At 39.5% G+C, this 15,219-nt stretch overlaps 1 protein-coding gene and 1 long non-coding RNA gene across 2 annotated transcripts; one reads left to right on the top strand and one right to left on the bottom strand.

Moving 5' to 3' along the window:
* Positions 1 to 219: 219 nt before the first annotated feature.
* LOC145438948 (kelch-like protein 25) lies at positions 220 to 1,800 on the bottom strand. The gene has a single exon (XM_080316352.1). It carries the CDS (start codon positions 1,798 to 1,800, stop codon positions 220 to 222), a length of 1,581 nt encoding a protein of 526 aa, XP_080172478.1.
* Positions 1,801 to 7,073: 5,273 nt separating this feature from the next.
* On the top strand, positions 7,074 to 12,828 carry LOC145443108 (uncharacterized). The gene is made up of 4 exons (XR_013916289.1): positions 7,074 to 7,332; positions 8,722 to 8,894; positions 8,963 to 9,042; positions 12,277 to 12,828. It is a non-coding gene; the product is annotated as an uncharacterized LOC145443108 (long non-coding RNA).
* The last annotated feature ends 2,391 nt before the right edge of the window (positions 12,829 to 15,219 follow it).

Below are 15,219 nucleotides of genomic sequence, written 5' to 3'. Positions count from 1 at the left end.
TCAAACTTATCTGCAGTTCTTTCAGACTGATGGCAACTGAACTCCATTTCACAAAATTCAAACAAAAAAATAGTATTGAAATAGTAACATGTAGGATGGAGCATGCAGAGGACAACAACAAAATTTTATGGTCGCATATTCTCCCGATAAGGCCTTCGCGATTGACTGTTCGATAACAATCGCCATAGGGAGCATGGCAGGTTTGAAGTACTCATCATTTCAAAACGTCAAGCAAGATACATCCAAATCCACATTCTTTGTGGGGGGATGTTGCTTGTCAGTTTCAGATACCACCAGATTTTTTGTATCTAAAATTTTTATTTTAGTTCCTAACTCTCCTCCGTACATATATAACTTGTCCGCACTTTGAACTTTGCATCCACTGATGTACTTGCATGTGGGATCTGGAATAAATTTCCATTGCTTTGTTACATCGTTGTAGAATACAACCTCATTTGGAGTGTGGCTAATGACATACACAAATCCCTTGTACTCAAAGACAGCTTCTTTTCTAGTTTGCACTGGTACGCGTGCAATCTCTGCAGACTGCATGGTTTTCAAATTGATCTTGTAAGCAGGTGTTTTGCAATATTTGCTTCTAACATCAATGACATAAATGCACTCTTTGGCACTTGTGATGGCAAAGGAATCGAACGGTTCTTCTTGCCTTTTGATTTGAATTGATGATGACTGGTCAGTGCCAATCTCGTGTATGACTGCACATTTTGCTATAACTATCACAAAATACTTTCCACATCCTATACATCTGTTATATTCTTCATCAGAGTCACTCTCGTACAACTTTTTCCATGCCAGTCCAGAAAAACTATATATTGCATTCCCCGTTGTGACATAAATGAGTCCTCTATACTCAACTACATCAAGCCACTTTGTTGTCATGCCGATAGGGAGTTGAGAAAAGACCGACCATTTCTCTTCAAATAGGCTGTACCTATACACTACTCCTGCTTCTTTGTCACAGGATACGATGCCCGTTATTGGTTCAGTGGGAACAGTCATAAATTTCGGACATTTTTCCACCATATAAGCCTGGCGTGACAATTTAAGCAAACATTCTTTGGAATTAACCACCAAATCTTCACAAATAACATTTTCTGAAATAAATTGTTGGGGAAGAAATGATAGATCAATTGATTGGAAACAATCATCAAAGGCATCTTTTCTTGCATCCATATGATGTTTGACCCAGGTAACAACGGCATCCCATTTCAGCATTTGATATTCTTTACCCCAGTTTTCCATAAGAGACAGCGCATAAATGAACTCATCTTGTGGTAATGACTGTATCTCTGGTGACTCAATGAACGCTTGGAGATTGCCTCGGAAAAAGATTTTAATGGAGGATTCCAAAACTTCCTTCTGATAAACTCGAGCCACTGAGAGCATCTCATCTACATTTCCAATGGTTACATTCTCAGAAAGAAATTCAACGTAGAGATCCGTCAAATTATGGAGGCAAAGTATATCCGATGCTTTAATGAAATCAGTGATGTGATCCAAAGAAAAATCAACTTTCCCAGTATAGATGAAGTTGATGCATTGTTTCACAACATCCCCAGGAGTATCAGGAAATGAAACAATCCCAGTCTTTGACTCTTTTGTATCATTCGAAAACATGGCTAGGAAATATTTCGACGCGGTAATCAATACAAATTTATGAACCTTGATTTCATCTTGACCAATCTCAATCGTGATATCGCAAAACTCTTCTTCGTCTTTCAATGCGTTCATGGAATCGAGCATCGATCGTGGATGCAAGCAACATTCCTTTGGAGCCATTTTTCATAGAAGATCAGATAGACACATACAACTACTTATGCTGCAAAAACGTGACAAAAATACAGTATTGCATTCCGTACAATTTCAGGGTTAGGTTAACAGATTAACCGTTTTGATGAGGATAGGTTTAGAGAGGTTGGATAAGGGTTAGATGTAAGACTCGATTACAATGTAACATATCCAATTATCCATGTATTACTCGAAACTGCTTCATTTCTGTTATTCTAACAATTTAAACTGTACTTTTAAATGTATGACCTGAAAAACACCAATTTTCTCACACAAATGAGATGTAATTTAGTAGATATGCAATTAGATCGAATGATACACGATATCATTTCAAATCCACAAAAATCAGTTTTAAGTTTCAGCAACTAAAACTTATTCAATGCTCAATAATACTCATAGAAATATTATTTACAAAGAGGATATAGTTCATGTTCGAATATGTACCGTTCTCCTTGGAGAGGCACGGCATTCAATTGAAGAATCAGTGATCTATACTTACACCATCGCAGATCCGTGAAGTCGGAAATTTTGATCTGTACCACCATCCACGCCATAACATTTTCTGTTTATCAAATCATACTTCCCAATGTAATCAGATTCGCTGCAATCTTCCAATATATAAATCCAGTTGCCAATGTGATAAGCTGCGTTGCAACTTCCACAACGCATAGATGGCAATGAAGTCAATTGAGCCGAGGTGACGTAACATTTTACGAAATCAATGCTATAATCGTAACTCGACCCACCGATCACAAATATCTTTTGATCAATTGCAACAACACCACAGTTACACACAGTCTATCACATTGGTTCAAGGTCAACCCACTGTGACGGGGATGGAGTAAATCTGCAGAATGAAGAATCTTCGACATCATCTCGCCAGCCTCCTATACAATAAATGGAATCATCTAGTGATACAAGGCTTGCATCACAAATTGCTGTAGGCCTCTTTTGCAGTTGAATCCATTGATTTACAGAGGTGTCAAATCTTTCCACGCCGTTTGATGCTATGTCAAGACTTCCTCCGATGACAACCAGCCGACAATACATTTGTATGGGTAGGATAGACATCATGGCCGACTTGAATTATGAAATCACAATGATCATTATCTTGCTTCATTTGATACAATTCCGTTATCATATGCAGGTACTCACTCCGTGCTTTTTTGCATCCAACATACCATTCACACCATGATCGCTAATCTCTGATTGAGTATATGCTGTACAAAAGAAACTAGCAGATGTAATCTGTTTTGACAGTAAACATGAATAGTCACAGGTATCACATATAACTAGTTAGAATAGACAAAATCAATATGGACTGAATATACCAGCATTCCGCTGCACATAGCATATAACGAAGGTGTGATCAAGAAAATAGTCAAAATTGACATCAGGGTACTAATAAAAATGTCCAGATTGGAAACAAACACCAACTTCAGGCCGCCTGGTGTAAGCAAATGGATACTCCTTCACCAGGTAGCCATATGGAAACCCAGCAAACACCCGATATCCCATGGATTTACTGGTATGTCCACAATTGTTCCAACTCGTCCCACCTCCCAAGGTTAGTTACTGAGGACTTGCTCAGTTTGTCACAAATTGGACGTCCAGTTATGTAACTCCAGGTGACTTCCAGTGGAAGAAATTTTTAGAATCTTCCTATTCCCGTCACCAATGAATATTCCAGAGGATGTCATGGTAGTCAGTCACCTGGATGCCACGTACATGGGAGTTCATCAGGATGCCCCTACTTGGATATCGTTTTCATGGAGTCCAGCTGGCTTGTTCAAAATAAAGACTCTCTCTCTCTCTCTGTTCAAAATGGCATATTATCATTATTCATCCCCACGTGGGATGCACATGCACATCTCGCGGACGAAATCGTAAGACAAATAGGCTGTAACGGGTGAATAACTGCAGTCACGTGCTGGGGTTTTCCCCGCACATGTTTTCGGTGTCGGGCCCAGGAAATGTGTGGTTCCCGAAGGATTGTCTTTTAATTTGTTTATATTCTTTTCGTTTAGAGCGAGTTAAATTATTGTTAACCGTTTCCAATAAATATCATAAACCGTTTAATGACTGATATAAAGATGCCAAGAGACGTGTTAGCATCAAGACCGCTGAGCAGGCTTACATTAATGTAGCAGTCTACAATCGACTCCAATCGTCTAAAGTAACTGTTACATTAAAGTTAACAATAACAACTTTCGACCAAGAAGAATACATGATGACACATGCTGCCAATATAAGTGCAATGAATTTGCAACAACAACCCATGATGGCACATGATGTCAATGCAAGTGCAATGAATTTGCAACCAGAACCCATGATGGCATATGCTGCCAATACAAGTGCAATGAATTTGCAACAAGAAACCATGATGGCACATGCTGCCAATACAAGTGCAATGAATTTGCAAAAAGAACCCATGATGGCACATCCTGCCAATACAAGTGCAATGAATTTGCAACAAGAACCCATGATGACTCAAGATGTCAATGCAAATATCATGAAGCTGCAAATGATGGTCAAGAACCTACAACAGCTATATTTAGAAGTGGAGAATCTCATGCTTAACAAAGAAAATAGAAGCTTGGTGATATCGAAATCAAGATTAATTGACAAAGTCTTTGATGAGTATTCATGTACAAAGAACATTTGTGTCAGTCTTCTCCATGAAGATGGAGATCAGACAGTGAAGATCAAACTTGAGTATGAAAATGAAGTCAAGGCATTTCAAGAAGCCAAATTACATATCAATGATTGGATGTATGAAGATATGAAGGATGACGTTCAGGAATGGTGTAAGAGATCAACTAATATCAAAAGATCAGACAGATCACACGGATCTAGTCTTTCATCACTATGTTATTCATCTACTGCAACAAGAAGGATAGAAGCTATTGCCTTGAGAGAACTTGCAAAATTGGAATTATCCCAATTACGAAAAAAGGTTGAACTAGAAACCAGGCGAAGAGAATTAGAAACTAAGCAAAGAGAATTAGAAGCCGAACAAAGGGCTGTGGAATTACAGCACAAATATGAAGCAGCATGTTTGCAGGCAGAGATATGGGAAAACGCTGATGAAGAATATATTAGTAGAGAAACTGAGGGAGTGCCGAAGCCGATGAATACCACTGCGAAATCCATGAGTACAGCTGAAGGTAACATCAAACATTCCTTCATTCCAATGAGTAATGACGTTCCACCAATCGATCCTATGAGCTTAATTCCTCAAAAGGAGGACCATGAAGTTGGAAGTTATATCATGAACAGTTCACTGTCCAAAGCATGTGCCTCGAAAGAATACGATATCCCTGTACTATCTGCACCTGCAGTACAACCACAAGTTTCAATGTCAGTAAATAATACAAGTTTTGCTACTGACTTGGCAAATGCAATAGCCTCTGCTATGAATGTTCCAAAAATTGAAATTATGAAATTCAGTGGTTCCATCACCCAATATGCGCAGTTCAGAGAGTCATTTCAAGTAAATGTTGTAGAGAAGACATTTGACAATGGAAAACGTCTAGCGTTGTTGCAACAATACTGTGACGGAAAACCAAAAGAATTGATTCAGCATTGTTCCATGTACCCACCAACTGAAGGCTACGCTAAAGCGATGGAAATTTTGGACGAACAATATGGTAACCCGATTGTTATTTCACGAGAATTTCTTGATGAATTAATCAGAGCACCTCCTATTAAATATGATGATGCTGGTGCATTAAATGACCTTGCGAACAAGATGAAAGAGTGTTATCTCGTTTCACTACACTTGAATCGGGTTCAAGATTTGAATACCTTTGATAATATTGTGAAGTTATCATGTCGACTGCCAACAAAATATCACAGCAATTGGGAAGATGTGGCAGCTGAATGTGAAGCTAATCAGAAAGATGTTACATTTATTGATTTGCTAAGATTTGTGACAAAAATAGCCAAGATTGCCAATTCGTCAATGCATCAGGCAATGCAATCTCAAAAGAATGATGACACGGGTAAACAACATATCCACAAGAAAGTATACTCACATGCTACCCATGCGGTCATTACCGACAAAGAACAAGAAACCTCTACTTATAAGAATGTGCAAAGAACAAGAAACTACAGTACATGTCCATCATGCTCAGGTGATCATATAATAGCTAGATGCAAGATATTGACAAACCGACTGCAGAACGTGTTGCGATTGTGAAGAACGCAGGGTTATGCTGTAATTGTTTAATACGAGGACATATTGCAAAAGTATGTAAAAGTCAATCTAGGTGTGAAGAAGCCGATTGTGGTAAAAGACATCATACCCTTCTGCATCTACATCAATCAGAAGAACAAAACTGAGAGAAAAAGGGAGGAAACAAATCCAGTTTCAAATGCCAAGATTGCAAGTACAAATATTAATGAGAAACGAAATCGTTCCCGTGGCGTATATCTGAACCTTGTTCCTGCAAGGATATGTGCAGATGGCAAAGAACTGGAAGGACTTCTCATGCACTATTGAGCCGTCCCATTGCCAAGTTTTGTTTAGTACAAAAGTCAAGTGTTTGAAATTGTATTCACCCATACTATTGTTTAGACCCGATGTTCTGCGATATGCACATCTGAGGGGGAGAATGTAACGGGTGAATAACTGCAGTCACGTGCTGGGGTTTTCCCCGCACATGTTTTCGGTGTCGGGCCCAGGAAATGTGTGGTTCCCGAAGGATTGTCTTTTAATTTGTTTATATTCTTTTCGTTTAGAGCGAGTTAAATTATTGTTAACCGTTTCCAATAAATATCATAAACCGTTTAATGACTGATATAAAGATGCCAAGAGACGTGTTAGCATCAAGACCGCTGAGCAGGCTTACATTAATGTAGCAGTCTACAATCGACTCCAATCGTCTAAAGTAACTGTTACATAGGCTATATAGCCATTTATTGGTGTACTGTTTGTTTTTAATTTATCGCAATCCTGCTTTGTATTGATTTAATGAAATTGTTAATAAGCTGAACTATAGGCCTAAAGAGGCATATAGCAGGACCCAGGCGTGCACCTGCACAACTGCACAGTGCACATCATGGCGAAATACGTGTTCTGAATATGTATACTATCCCAATATGGTGAAATACAAGAACAAATGTGAGCATCAAGGTGAAATTGTGATGCATGTGGCGGCATCACAACGTGATTCAGTAAGCATGATACGCCATGACCAATTGACCATTCGTAGCACACGACACGTCAAGTCTGGTATCTCAACAATGGCGGCCCAGACAGCCTTCTTCCTTCTCCGTCACGTGATACCTGCTCAGTGCAGCGCGACGGCGCGTGCTTCTGGCATTTGAATCTGAGTTGATGTCTGTGTGACTGATGCGACGAGTTTCTTAGAGATAATGGACGCAGACAAAACAGTCATTAGTCATTGATTAGATTGAGAAGCTGTACGAAGCGAAAGCTGAAGACTTGCTGTCTGTTGTTAGTGTTGTTGATTCAGAAACTCTACCCGAACCGCTCCAACAGTGAAACAGTTTGAAATGGTAAGAGTTCTAATATATAGAATGATATAGAATGATGCGTAAATAGACTTAACCACCGTATACACTTCTTGTGAGCGTAATTTAGCTTCTCCTTTTTCGTTGATAGTTTGTGTTCAATATCGATATATGGTAGAACACTCATTGTTTGTTACGCCTCGTTATTTCTTGGAATGCAGATACGCCACACTGTGAAGTGTGAACACGCTGCAGTATGATTGAAACGCCATAAACACCTATTTGCTGATTCATTCCAATAGCAATGTTTTGCTGGTTGGTAGACTGAATGTTCCTCAAGATAGTGATAAAAATATATCATGTATTTGCGCGGTCATACCATAGTAATTCATGTAATAAGGCATTTATATATTGCTTGATCACTGGCTAACTCTATATGGATTGTACTAGTTTGGTTGCGCCTGAGACTGATTGCCGCCATTGTGGATTATTCCCAATTAACAACTCTTGCTGAAAGTATTCTGCTGACTTTTCCTTCAAAAACCTGATAAAATGAGTACATTTGCTGAAAAGTATGCCCCATATACAACCTATATGAGTAATTGATTATGAACAAGTGCAAGTTATACTTTGATAGGATACCATGATTGATTATTATGTAGTTAATTGTTAATGACTATGCCCCTTTGTAGTACATGATACGCTCTTGCCGTGGCCAAATTCACCCTGTATATATAGCCGCACCCCAGACTGGAATCGGTGGTTGTTTTCGACAACATGTTGTGCGTGACAGACACATTTCTCGCGTGATTGAAAAATTTAATTCGCGTGGCGGAAATATTTTTCGCTCTGATTCGATACTGAATTACTTTTGAACGACAATATGTGCTGAAATAGACCTGGTATACACCGGACTAAAGTTACACCGTATATTCGCTGTTGCGCAAATGCCACGGTTGCTTGCGTTCATTGTAAAGCGCAAGCGCCTTATTCTGCATCTGGACTATGATATCGCTTTGTGACGTCAGCATAATTCATTATTCGGCGTTATCAGATATAAATGCTCGCGTGACAACTGATGTTAATATACAAGCATATTGTCTAAACGTGATAGAAGGCATTATTTAAGATTATGTTGACTCCCTCTTCAAGTTGAGGAAATGCATGTGCCGCAATCAAACCCTCAACTCAGAGCCGCGGTTTGGCCTTATCGCCCAGCGAATCTCGGCTATCAAAATGAATTATCGAATTACCATTGATGACGTAATCATATTCTGGGTGATTCACAGTAGCCAATATTCTCGCCAACAGTAACCTGATAACTGATTAGTGTGTAAATGTACTATAGGCAGCATGCTTGCACCCGCATCGGTTTGTTTTTGTTTCGCGTACTGTCAGATGACTTGAATACAACCATTCTGATTTTTTACCTAGATATCAGCAATGTCCGCCGTTGGTGATGACCACGTCAAGCAGACTGCACGAAGAATGCATTATAAAGTGTGTAGTGTACCGTTAACATAATGAAGTACTTCAATACATCATGGGCTTCAACTTGACAAAAAAAAGAGCACGGAACAAGTGGTGCCTGTATAATATCATTTTCTGTAAGTTGAATGGTAGGCCTACCTATCATATGCGAAAATCAATGTTCAAAATCAGAATCTATTCTCAGGCACCGGATGCGAAATCCATTCATCAACAATGCGAAGTGTGGCGCCAGGCCCAGGCAAGAAAGTTGGAAAGCAAACGATGGTAAAATAAATAGCTTCGATACAATTTGCAAAAACCGAAGGTGGTTAAAAAATTTAGTGTTGGTACTCAATCAGTCGTAGCATCATATCATATATTTCTGCTCAAGTTCAAGTAGCAGTAGTGAGCGATTGCTCAAGTGGAAATAGAAAATTAAGAAAATTGCACGAGCATCAAGAAGTGGATTAGCCTGAATTGTGGAATTCTTTAGAGTGTAATCGTAAGTGGCCATTTCCAAATATAGGTATAGTCAAGGTGAAAGTAATATCCTAAATTTCTGTTGAAACTACAAGCGGAGATAAAAAATTGCGTTGATAAGTCTTCAAGAAATTTTGAGAAGTAAATTTGGTCAAGGTCTTACCATCATCTTGCCACGAAATCGTGACTATTTCTGAATATAGGCAGTCAACGTATATCCATGTTGACTAGCGCGTATCTTAATGTTGAAGATGATCAGCATTGGAACCCAAGCGAAGCATCAAATTTCTAATCGAGTGTATGTAGAGATCTATAAGGCATGTAAAAGCTGCTTCCAGTACAAGCAGAAAATTGAGTTAGAAAGAAATCTTGTAATTAGTTTCATAGAGTAGATTTGATCTCGGTCAGGAGTAGCCAACCCGTGGCTTGCGAGAAGGTTTTCAGTGGCCCGCGAGTTAATTATCGAAATAAATTAGGCAGGTAATTTATTGTGAGCTTGCAAGACCAACGAAAATTTGATTGTCCTGACCGCAAACTTTGAGATGTTGATGACGAAAATATCAGTTCCGACGCATTGGCGTAGCCAGGGGCCATCCACATTTTCGTATATGAACATAAAGTAGAATATTTTGTTGCAGATTTATTTGACTTGATATTTTTCTTAGCTCTTCGCGCGATTTATTGTCACTCGATTTCTAGCTTTTATAGTATTGTTTCCCTCTCATGAAAATTAAATATGCGCCCAATCTACGGAATTGAGCTCAACTATATTTGCAATTATGTAAGAACTTGTTGTCCCACATGCGACTTCGCGCCTGCACTCGCTGAAAAATAGTCGTTGATGAAACCTTTGCGCAAAATGATAGACACATGTTCACTGAAATCTTCGATTATTCGTGTCTTGGTCAATTAAGCCCTGCGGTACACAGATCTGGTCAATTGAGCCCAGCGATATACAGAGGTGACCCACAATATATGCAACATTATTATTGCCATAATTCATTCATTAACTTTGAAAAAATTTCGCGATTTCGGATCATATAGGTTCTATTCTAGCTGCACCTATATTCGCAAACAATGGAATTGTCAATAATATGGTGATTTGGCGGAAAAATACAGTTAAAATCAATAAAACAATGATGTAAGTCGGTATTTTTCTATGCTACCTATAATTTACTCGAACACTGCGGCAAACCTGGGTATGCGTTGAGGTAGACAAAGTATGTTACTGTAAACGCGGACGTTGAAATTTTCTTCATCGTCTTAAATAGTGATTCAGGTTTCCCTCAAGGCCAGGGATCATTTGAGTCTTTTGTGATGCACTAGTGCAGGGCCGGCCAACCCGTGGCCCGCGAGAAGGTTTTGAGTGGCCCGCGAGGTAATTTCCGAACTTGGTAATGTTATAAAAAAAAATGAATTGCACAGATTGTGAACTTGCAAGGCCAACCAAATATTTGATTAGTCTCGCCGCAACACTTGAGATCTGATGACTAAAATATCAGTTACGACGCATTGGCATTTCCAGGAGCCAGTCACACTTTGGTAGATCTTCGTACACTACAAAGCAGAAGAATTTGCGAAAAATTTATGAAAAGTAAATATTTTCTACACGCTTCGCGCAACATGTAGTCATTCGATTTCTTGCTTTTAATATTGTTACCCCTTTTTGAAAATGAATGAACGCCTAATGTATCAGATTGAGTCTAACTATATTCTCGATTACGAGACAAAGTGTCGTTCAACATATGCGACCTAGCGTTTGCGCTCGCAGAAAGACCGTCGACTATGAAACCTAGGCACAAAATGATTGATGCATGTTGGTCGAAGCTTTCGAAATTGATATGTCCCGGCGCTGATTAGTCCAGTCCTGGCAAACTGAGCCCAGCGATATACTGCAGGCCCGCAATATAGTCAAGTGACAATATTATTGAGCTATGAACTTCGAAAACTTTTCGCGCTTGGCGCGGCTAGTAGCCCGCGCAATATTTCGGCGTTCGAATGTGGCCCTTTGGCTGAAAAGGTTGGCCAGCCCTGCACTACTGCGACAACAGATATTGTAATTATATTTTTGTGAAACTATTGTCTTCACCATGTAACTTGCATGTATCAGTTCCGTTTTGGCGTTTGTGCTTCAGTTTTTGGTAATTTTTTCATAGAACTCGGAACACAATATGCATTTTTTCCGCAATCGATATTTGCAGTGTTGAGGGATTATTTAATGGAAGTATTTCTTACGGAAATTTTAAACGTTGCATTGCATCAAACAAGCATTGTTCAATCTATGCAGAATTGCTGGGCGGTCTGTATGTTTGACAGCCCTGATGTAATGGAATTTGGCTTCTTGCCAACATGGGTAGTCGAAGTAAAAGTAGGCAGTACTGCTCAAGTAATACATAATTTATAGTGAAGTATATGTAGTGGTTTACAAGACATGTTAAACCTACCTCAAGGAAGCCGTTAGTGTGATGTCGTAAATTTGGTCGAGGTGTCGCTTGATTTTTGCATATAACCGTAAGTGGCATTTAACAAATTAAAGTATTCAACGTTGGGACTCTAGTGGAAGTAGAAGTAACAGGAATTTATACTGGAGTATGTAATGATTTACGAAGTATGTTAAAACTACTCCAAGTTGAAATTGAAGTTGAAAGGTACTCGAGTTGTTTGGAAATGGTAGATTGGGTTGTAATGTTTCATTCTTTTACCATGTAATGGTCCGAACATGGGTAGCCGAAGTAAAAGTAGTCGTTTTTGGTACTTAAGCTGATGAAGTAGAAGTAACATCATAAATTTCAACTGAAGTAGATGTAGCAATTTTCAAGGTATGTCAAGATTATTTCAAGTGGAAGTAGAAATATAAGTTGATAAGTACTCGAGAAGTGGTCTCCGTCGAACAGGAGTTAGTTCTCAAGCAGACATGTACCGGTAAGTAACGTAAATCTGTAGTGAAGCATATGTAGCACTTTCCAAGGCGTTGTATAACTACTTCGAGCAGAAATAGGCAACATGCGGAATTCACTGACATTGCTGTATATATTTCAGCCACAAGCGCCGAGAAAAAACGTTTTGGTGCAGCCACTTGTGATTGACGAAGAAAAAGAATAGGCACTCGACATCTGCAAACGGTGCATTGATTTAATTCTTGCAGAGTGAATTTTTACTGAACGCTTTTTGTAATGCTCGTTTTAAATTGTTGCGGTTACTTTATTCCTGCGATACCATTCTTTCATTTCATCAATCTTTTGCACATGGACTGTTCCATTAGCTTCAAGTTGTCCCAACAGTTGCAGTGTCTTATATTCCTGTGACACCTTTTTTTATGTAATTAATGCTTTTTTACTTTGACTATTTGTCATTAGTTTGAGTGGTATTAGCAGTTGCTGTTTGCTAAAACACATTTTCTGTGATTGCTTGTCGCAATATGATTTTTTACTTCAGCCTTGACTGTGTTGAGTGGTAGTAGTTCTCGCCTTATTTCACATTTTGTGTTTCGTAAATTAGATAGTTGTAGTTTCGTTGATAATAACCAATATCGTATTTGTATTTTGCCAGTTTCATTCCCCACTCGCCCAATATACGCTGTGTGTGAGCTGATATGATGTTGTATCCCATGTTGTTAGTCGTGAGGCGTTGAACCAGGTATGGAGTGTAGATGATAAAGGGGGCGAATGACAGTTCCATAGGGAGTGGCGTCATGTCCACAGTACGTCAGGCGTGTCCATAGGGAGTGACGTCATGTCCACAGTACGTCAGGCGCGTCCATAGGTAACCACGTGACGTCCAGGCTAGGTCAGACGCGTCCATGACGAGTCTCTCCATGTCCACAGCACGTCATTGCGGACGTACTCAGCGAGTGGACAGGACGTCTCTAGTTGTCGACAAACTCACTCCAGGGAGGTAACGGCCGGAAGTAACCGGATGTCCTGCCAGCTATTCCACCGGAAGTCAACTGGACATCGAGTGTTTGCTGGGAATCTAAAAGTCCTAGCCAATATATTCGGCTAATTCCAGAGTTTTTACCTGACTTAATGTCAGATCAGCTAGTGCAGTGGTTCCCAACCTTTTTCATCTCGTGCCTTCCTTGGCCGGAATTTAAGCCAAAATTCCCCCCTTAGGATAAATCTGCCCGATGATTAAAAAAGATCATTTTTACCGCGCAAACACCTGTTGACCGAGAGAATAAGACGGGCTGTACCGAGTGTTTGTTTCTAGCAGTGCTGTAATAACACTTTGCAGACCTCCAAAAACACTGGTCTTGGTCTCAATCAAACAAATTCTGGAAGGCTTGACTCGACAGACTCCCACACTTCCATTTTTGTTTTAGGCTTACTATATGCACCAATCGCTAAAACAACTGCTGTGAAAAATCAGTATGCATAAGTTTACTGGTCTCGCGATTTTTTTCTCAAGCTTGCGTATGCATTTGTCCAATAATATTGGTACTTTCACATATGGCAGGGTTGACCAGACTCGAGTCTGACTCATCGAGTCACCATTTTCTGATGACTCGATTTGACTCGAGTCATTTTCTCAAAATGCGGAAACGACTCGACTCGAGACAATCTGGGTATTGACTCGACTTGAACTCGAGTCATTGTGCATGACTCGAACCAAGCCATATGACTCGAGACTATAAGACGACCAAGACCGACATGTCATTGTAATTTCGAAGAACAGTAAAGTGACCACCCTATCGGAATTTTATTTAGTGATCTTGGTACTTGACAATGCGACAAGAAACTGCTCAAAGTGAGGAAAATTAGTATATAACGAATCCAAATCATTCAATACCACCAAACAGTGTTGACTTGAGTGTGACTTGGACTTGGACTCGAGTCATAATACCATGACTCGGACTCTACCCTGTGCTCGGTGACTTGTACTCGGACTTGACCCAATGGTGAATTGAAAGTGATTCGAATTGACTCGAGTCAAAATTATGAAAGTGAGACTCGGGAGTTGGTTACAGCATTGATACATAACGTACACGTGATCAGACTCCCTGCTGGAGCTCATTGAAATTTAAAACATCCATTACGTTTCGGCAACATTGCACCGAGTTTAACATGTCTTTTTTCGATCAGGTTGCTGTTCACTAAAAATAAAGCAAGGCTAGCGATCTCTTTGACTTGAATCGATGACGTTGGAATATTTTGTCACTGTCTGAAAATGTTGACTTGAAAATATAAAATTTTTTTTTTCACTAGAGGCCTTGTGATAGATTCGGCACGACATTTGCTCGCTTAGGATATATTTGATTGAGAGGCCGTCGCTGGCCTACAAAATTGCAGAAAATCTGAACTAGTTTGAAAGGGGGGATTTGTATGTGAAAAAGAGATTTCAAATAACATTTGAACATACTTTCAGCAAACAAAAAACAGGCATAAGGAGCATACGTTCAAATATAACATGGTTGACTACATGACAGTTCGGACATGAACAATTTGGGAAATACGTTACAATTCTAAAGTGGAATTCCTCCCTAAAAATTGCAAAATTACCCCCGAGGGGGGAATTCCTCCCCCGTTGGGAACCACTGAGCTAGTGTTACCAAATGGGCAATCCTCTATCCTCTATAAAACAAAGACAAAGAAAGCCTATAGGATTTGAAAGTTGACTTATGGCAGCTCCGTTTGCTCTTGTTACCGTGTTAAAGGGCAGGCAGGTTCTTGAGAATCTGAATCTGTCCGACACCTGAGTATCGCAACGATAATACATTTTACTCATGAGTAACTTATCCAACAATCTGAAAATTCTGTTTCAAATAATACATTGGAGAATCGCAATCATACATCGGAACGAATACAAATGAAAAAAAATTGGACTTGCCAGTCTAGAAAGAGCAACGCAGTGAGACAACACCATCAAATTATTGCAAGTCAACGAGTGTAGATGAACGTTAACATTATCGCAACTCGGATCGGATGCAAAAAAACAGCTGGCAAAGATGAATGACAAATGACAGAGTTTATAAAAACAGTCAAG

This window comes from Botryllus schlosseri, chromosome 1 (assembly GCF_051294905.1).
Source record: "Botryllus schlosseri isolate E-star chromosome 1, Bs_hap1, whole genome shotgun sequence".
In the NCBI taxonomy this organism is placed as follows: Eukaryota; Metazoa; Chordata; class Ascidiacea; order Stolidobranchia; family Styelidae; genus Botryllus; species Botryllus schlosseri.
The sequence above is the reverse complement of the archived record's forward strand: the minus strand, read 5'-3'. Positions and strand labels throughout refer to the sequence as shown.

Excerpts from the sequence above, each read along its gene's own strand:
- LOC145438948 (XM_080316352.1), bottom strand. The coding sequence starts at position 1,800 with ATGGCTCCAAAGGAATGTTGCTTGCATCCACGATCGATGCTCGATTCC.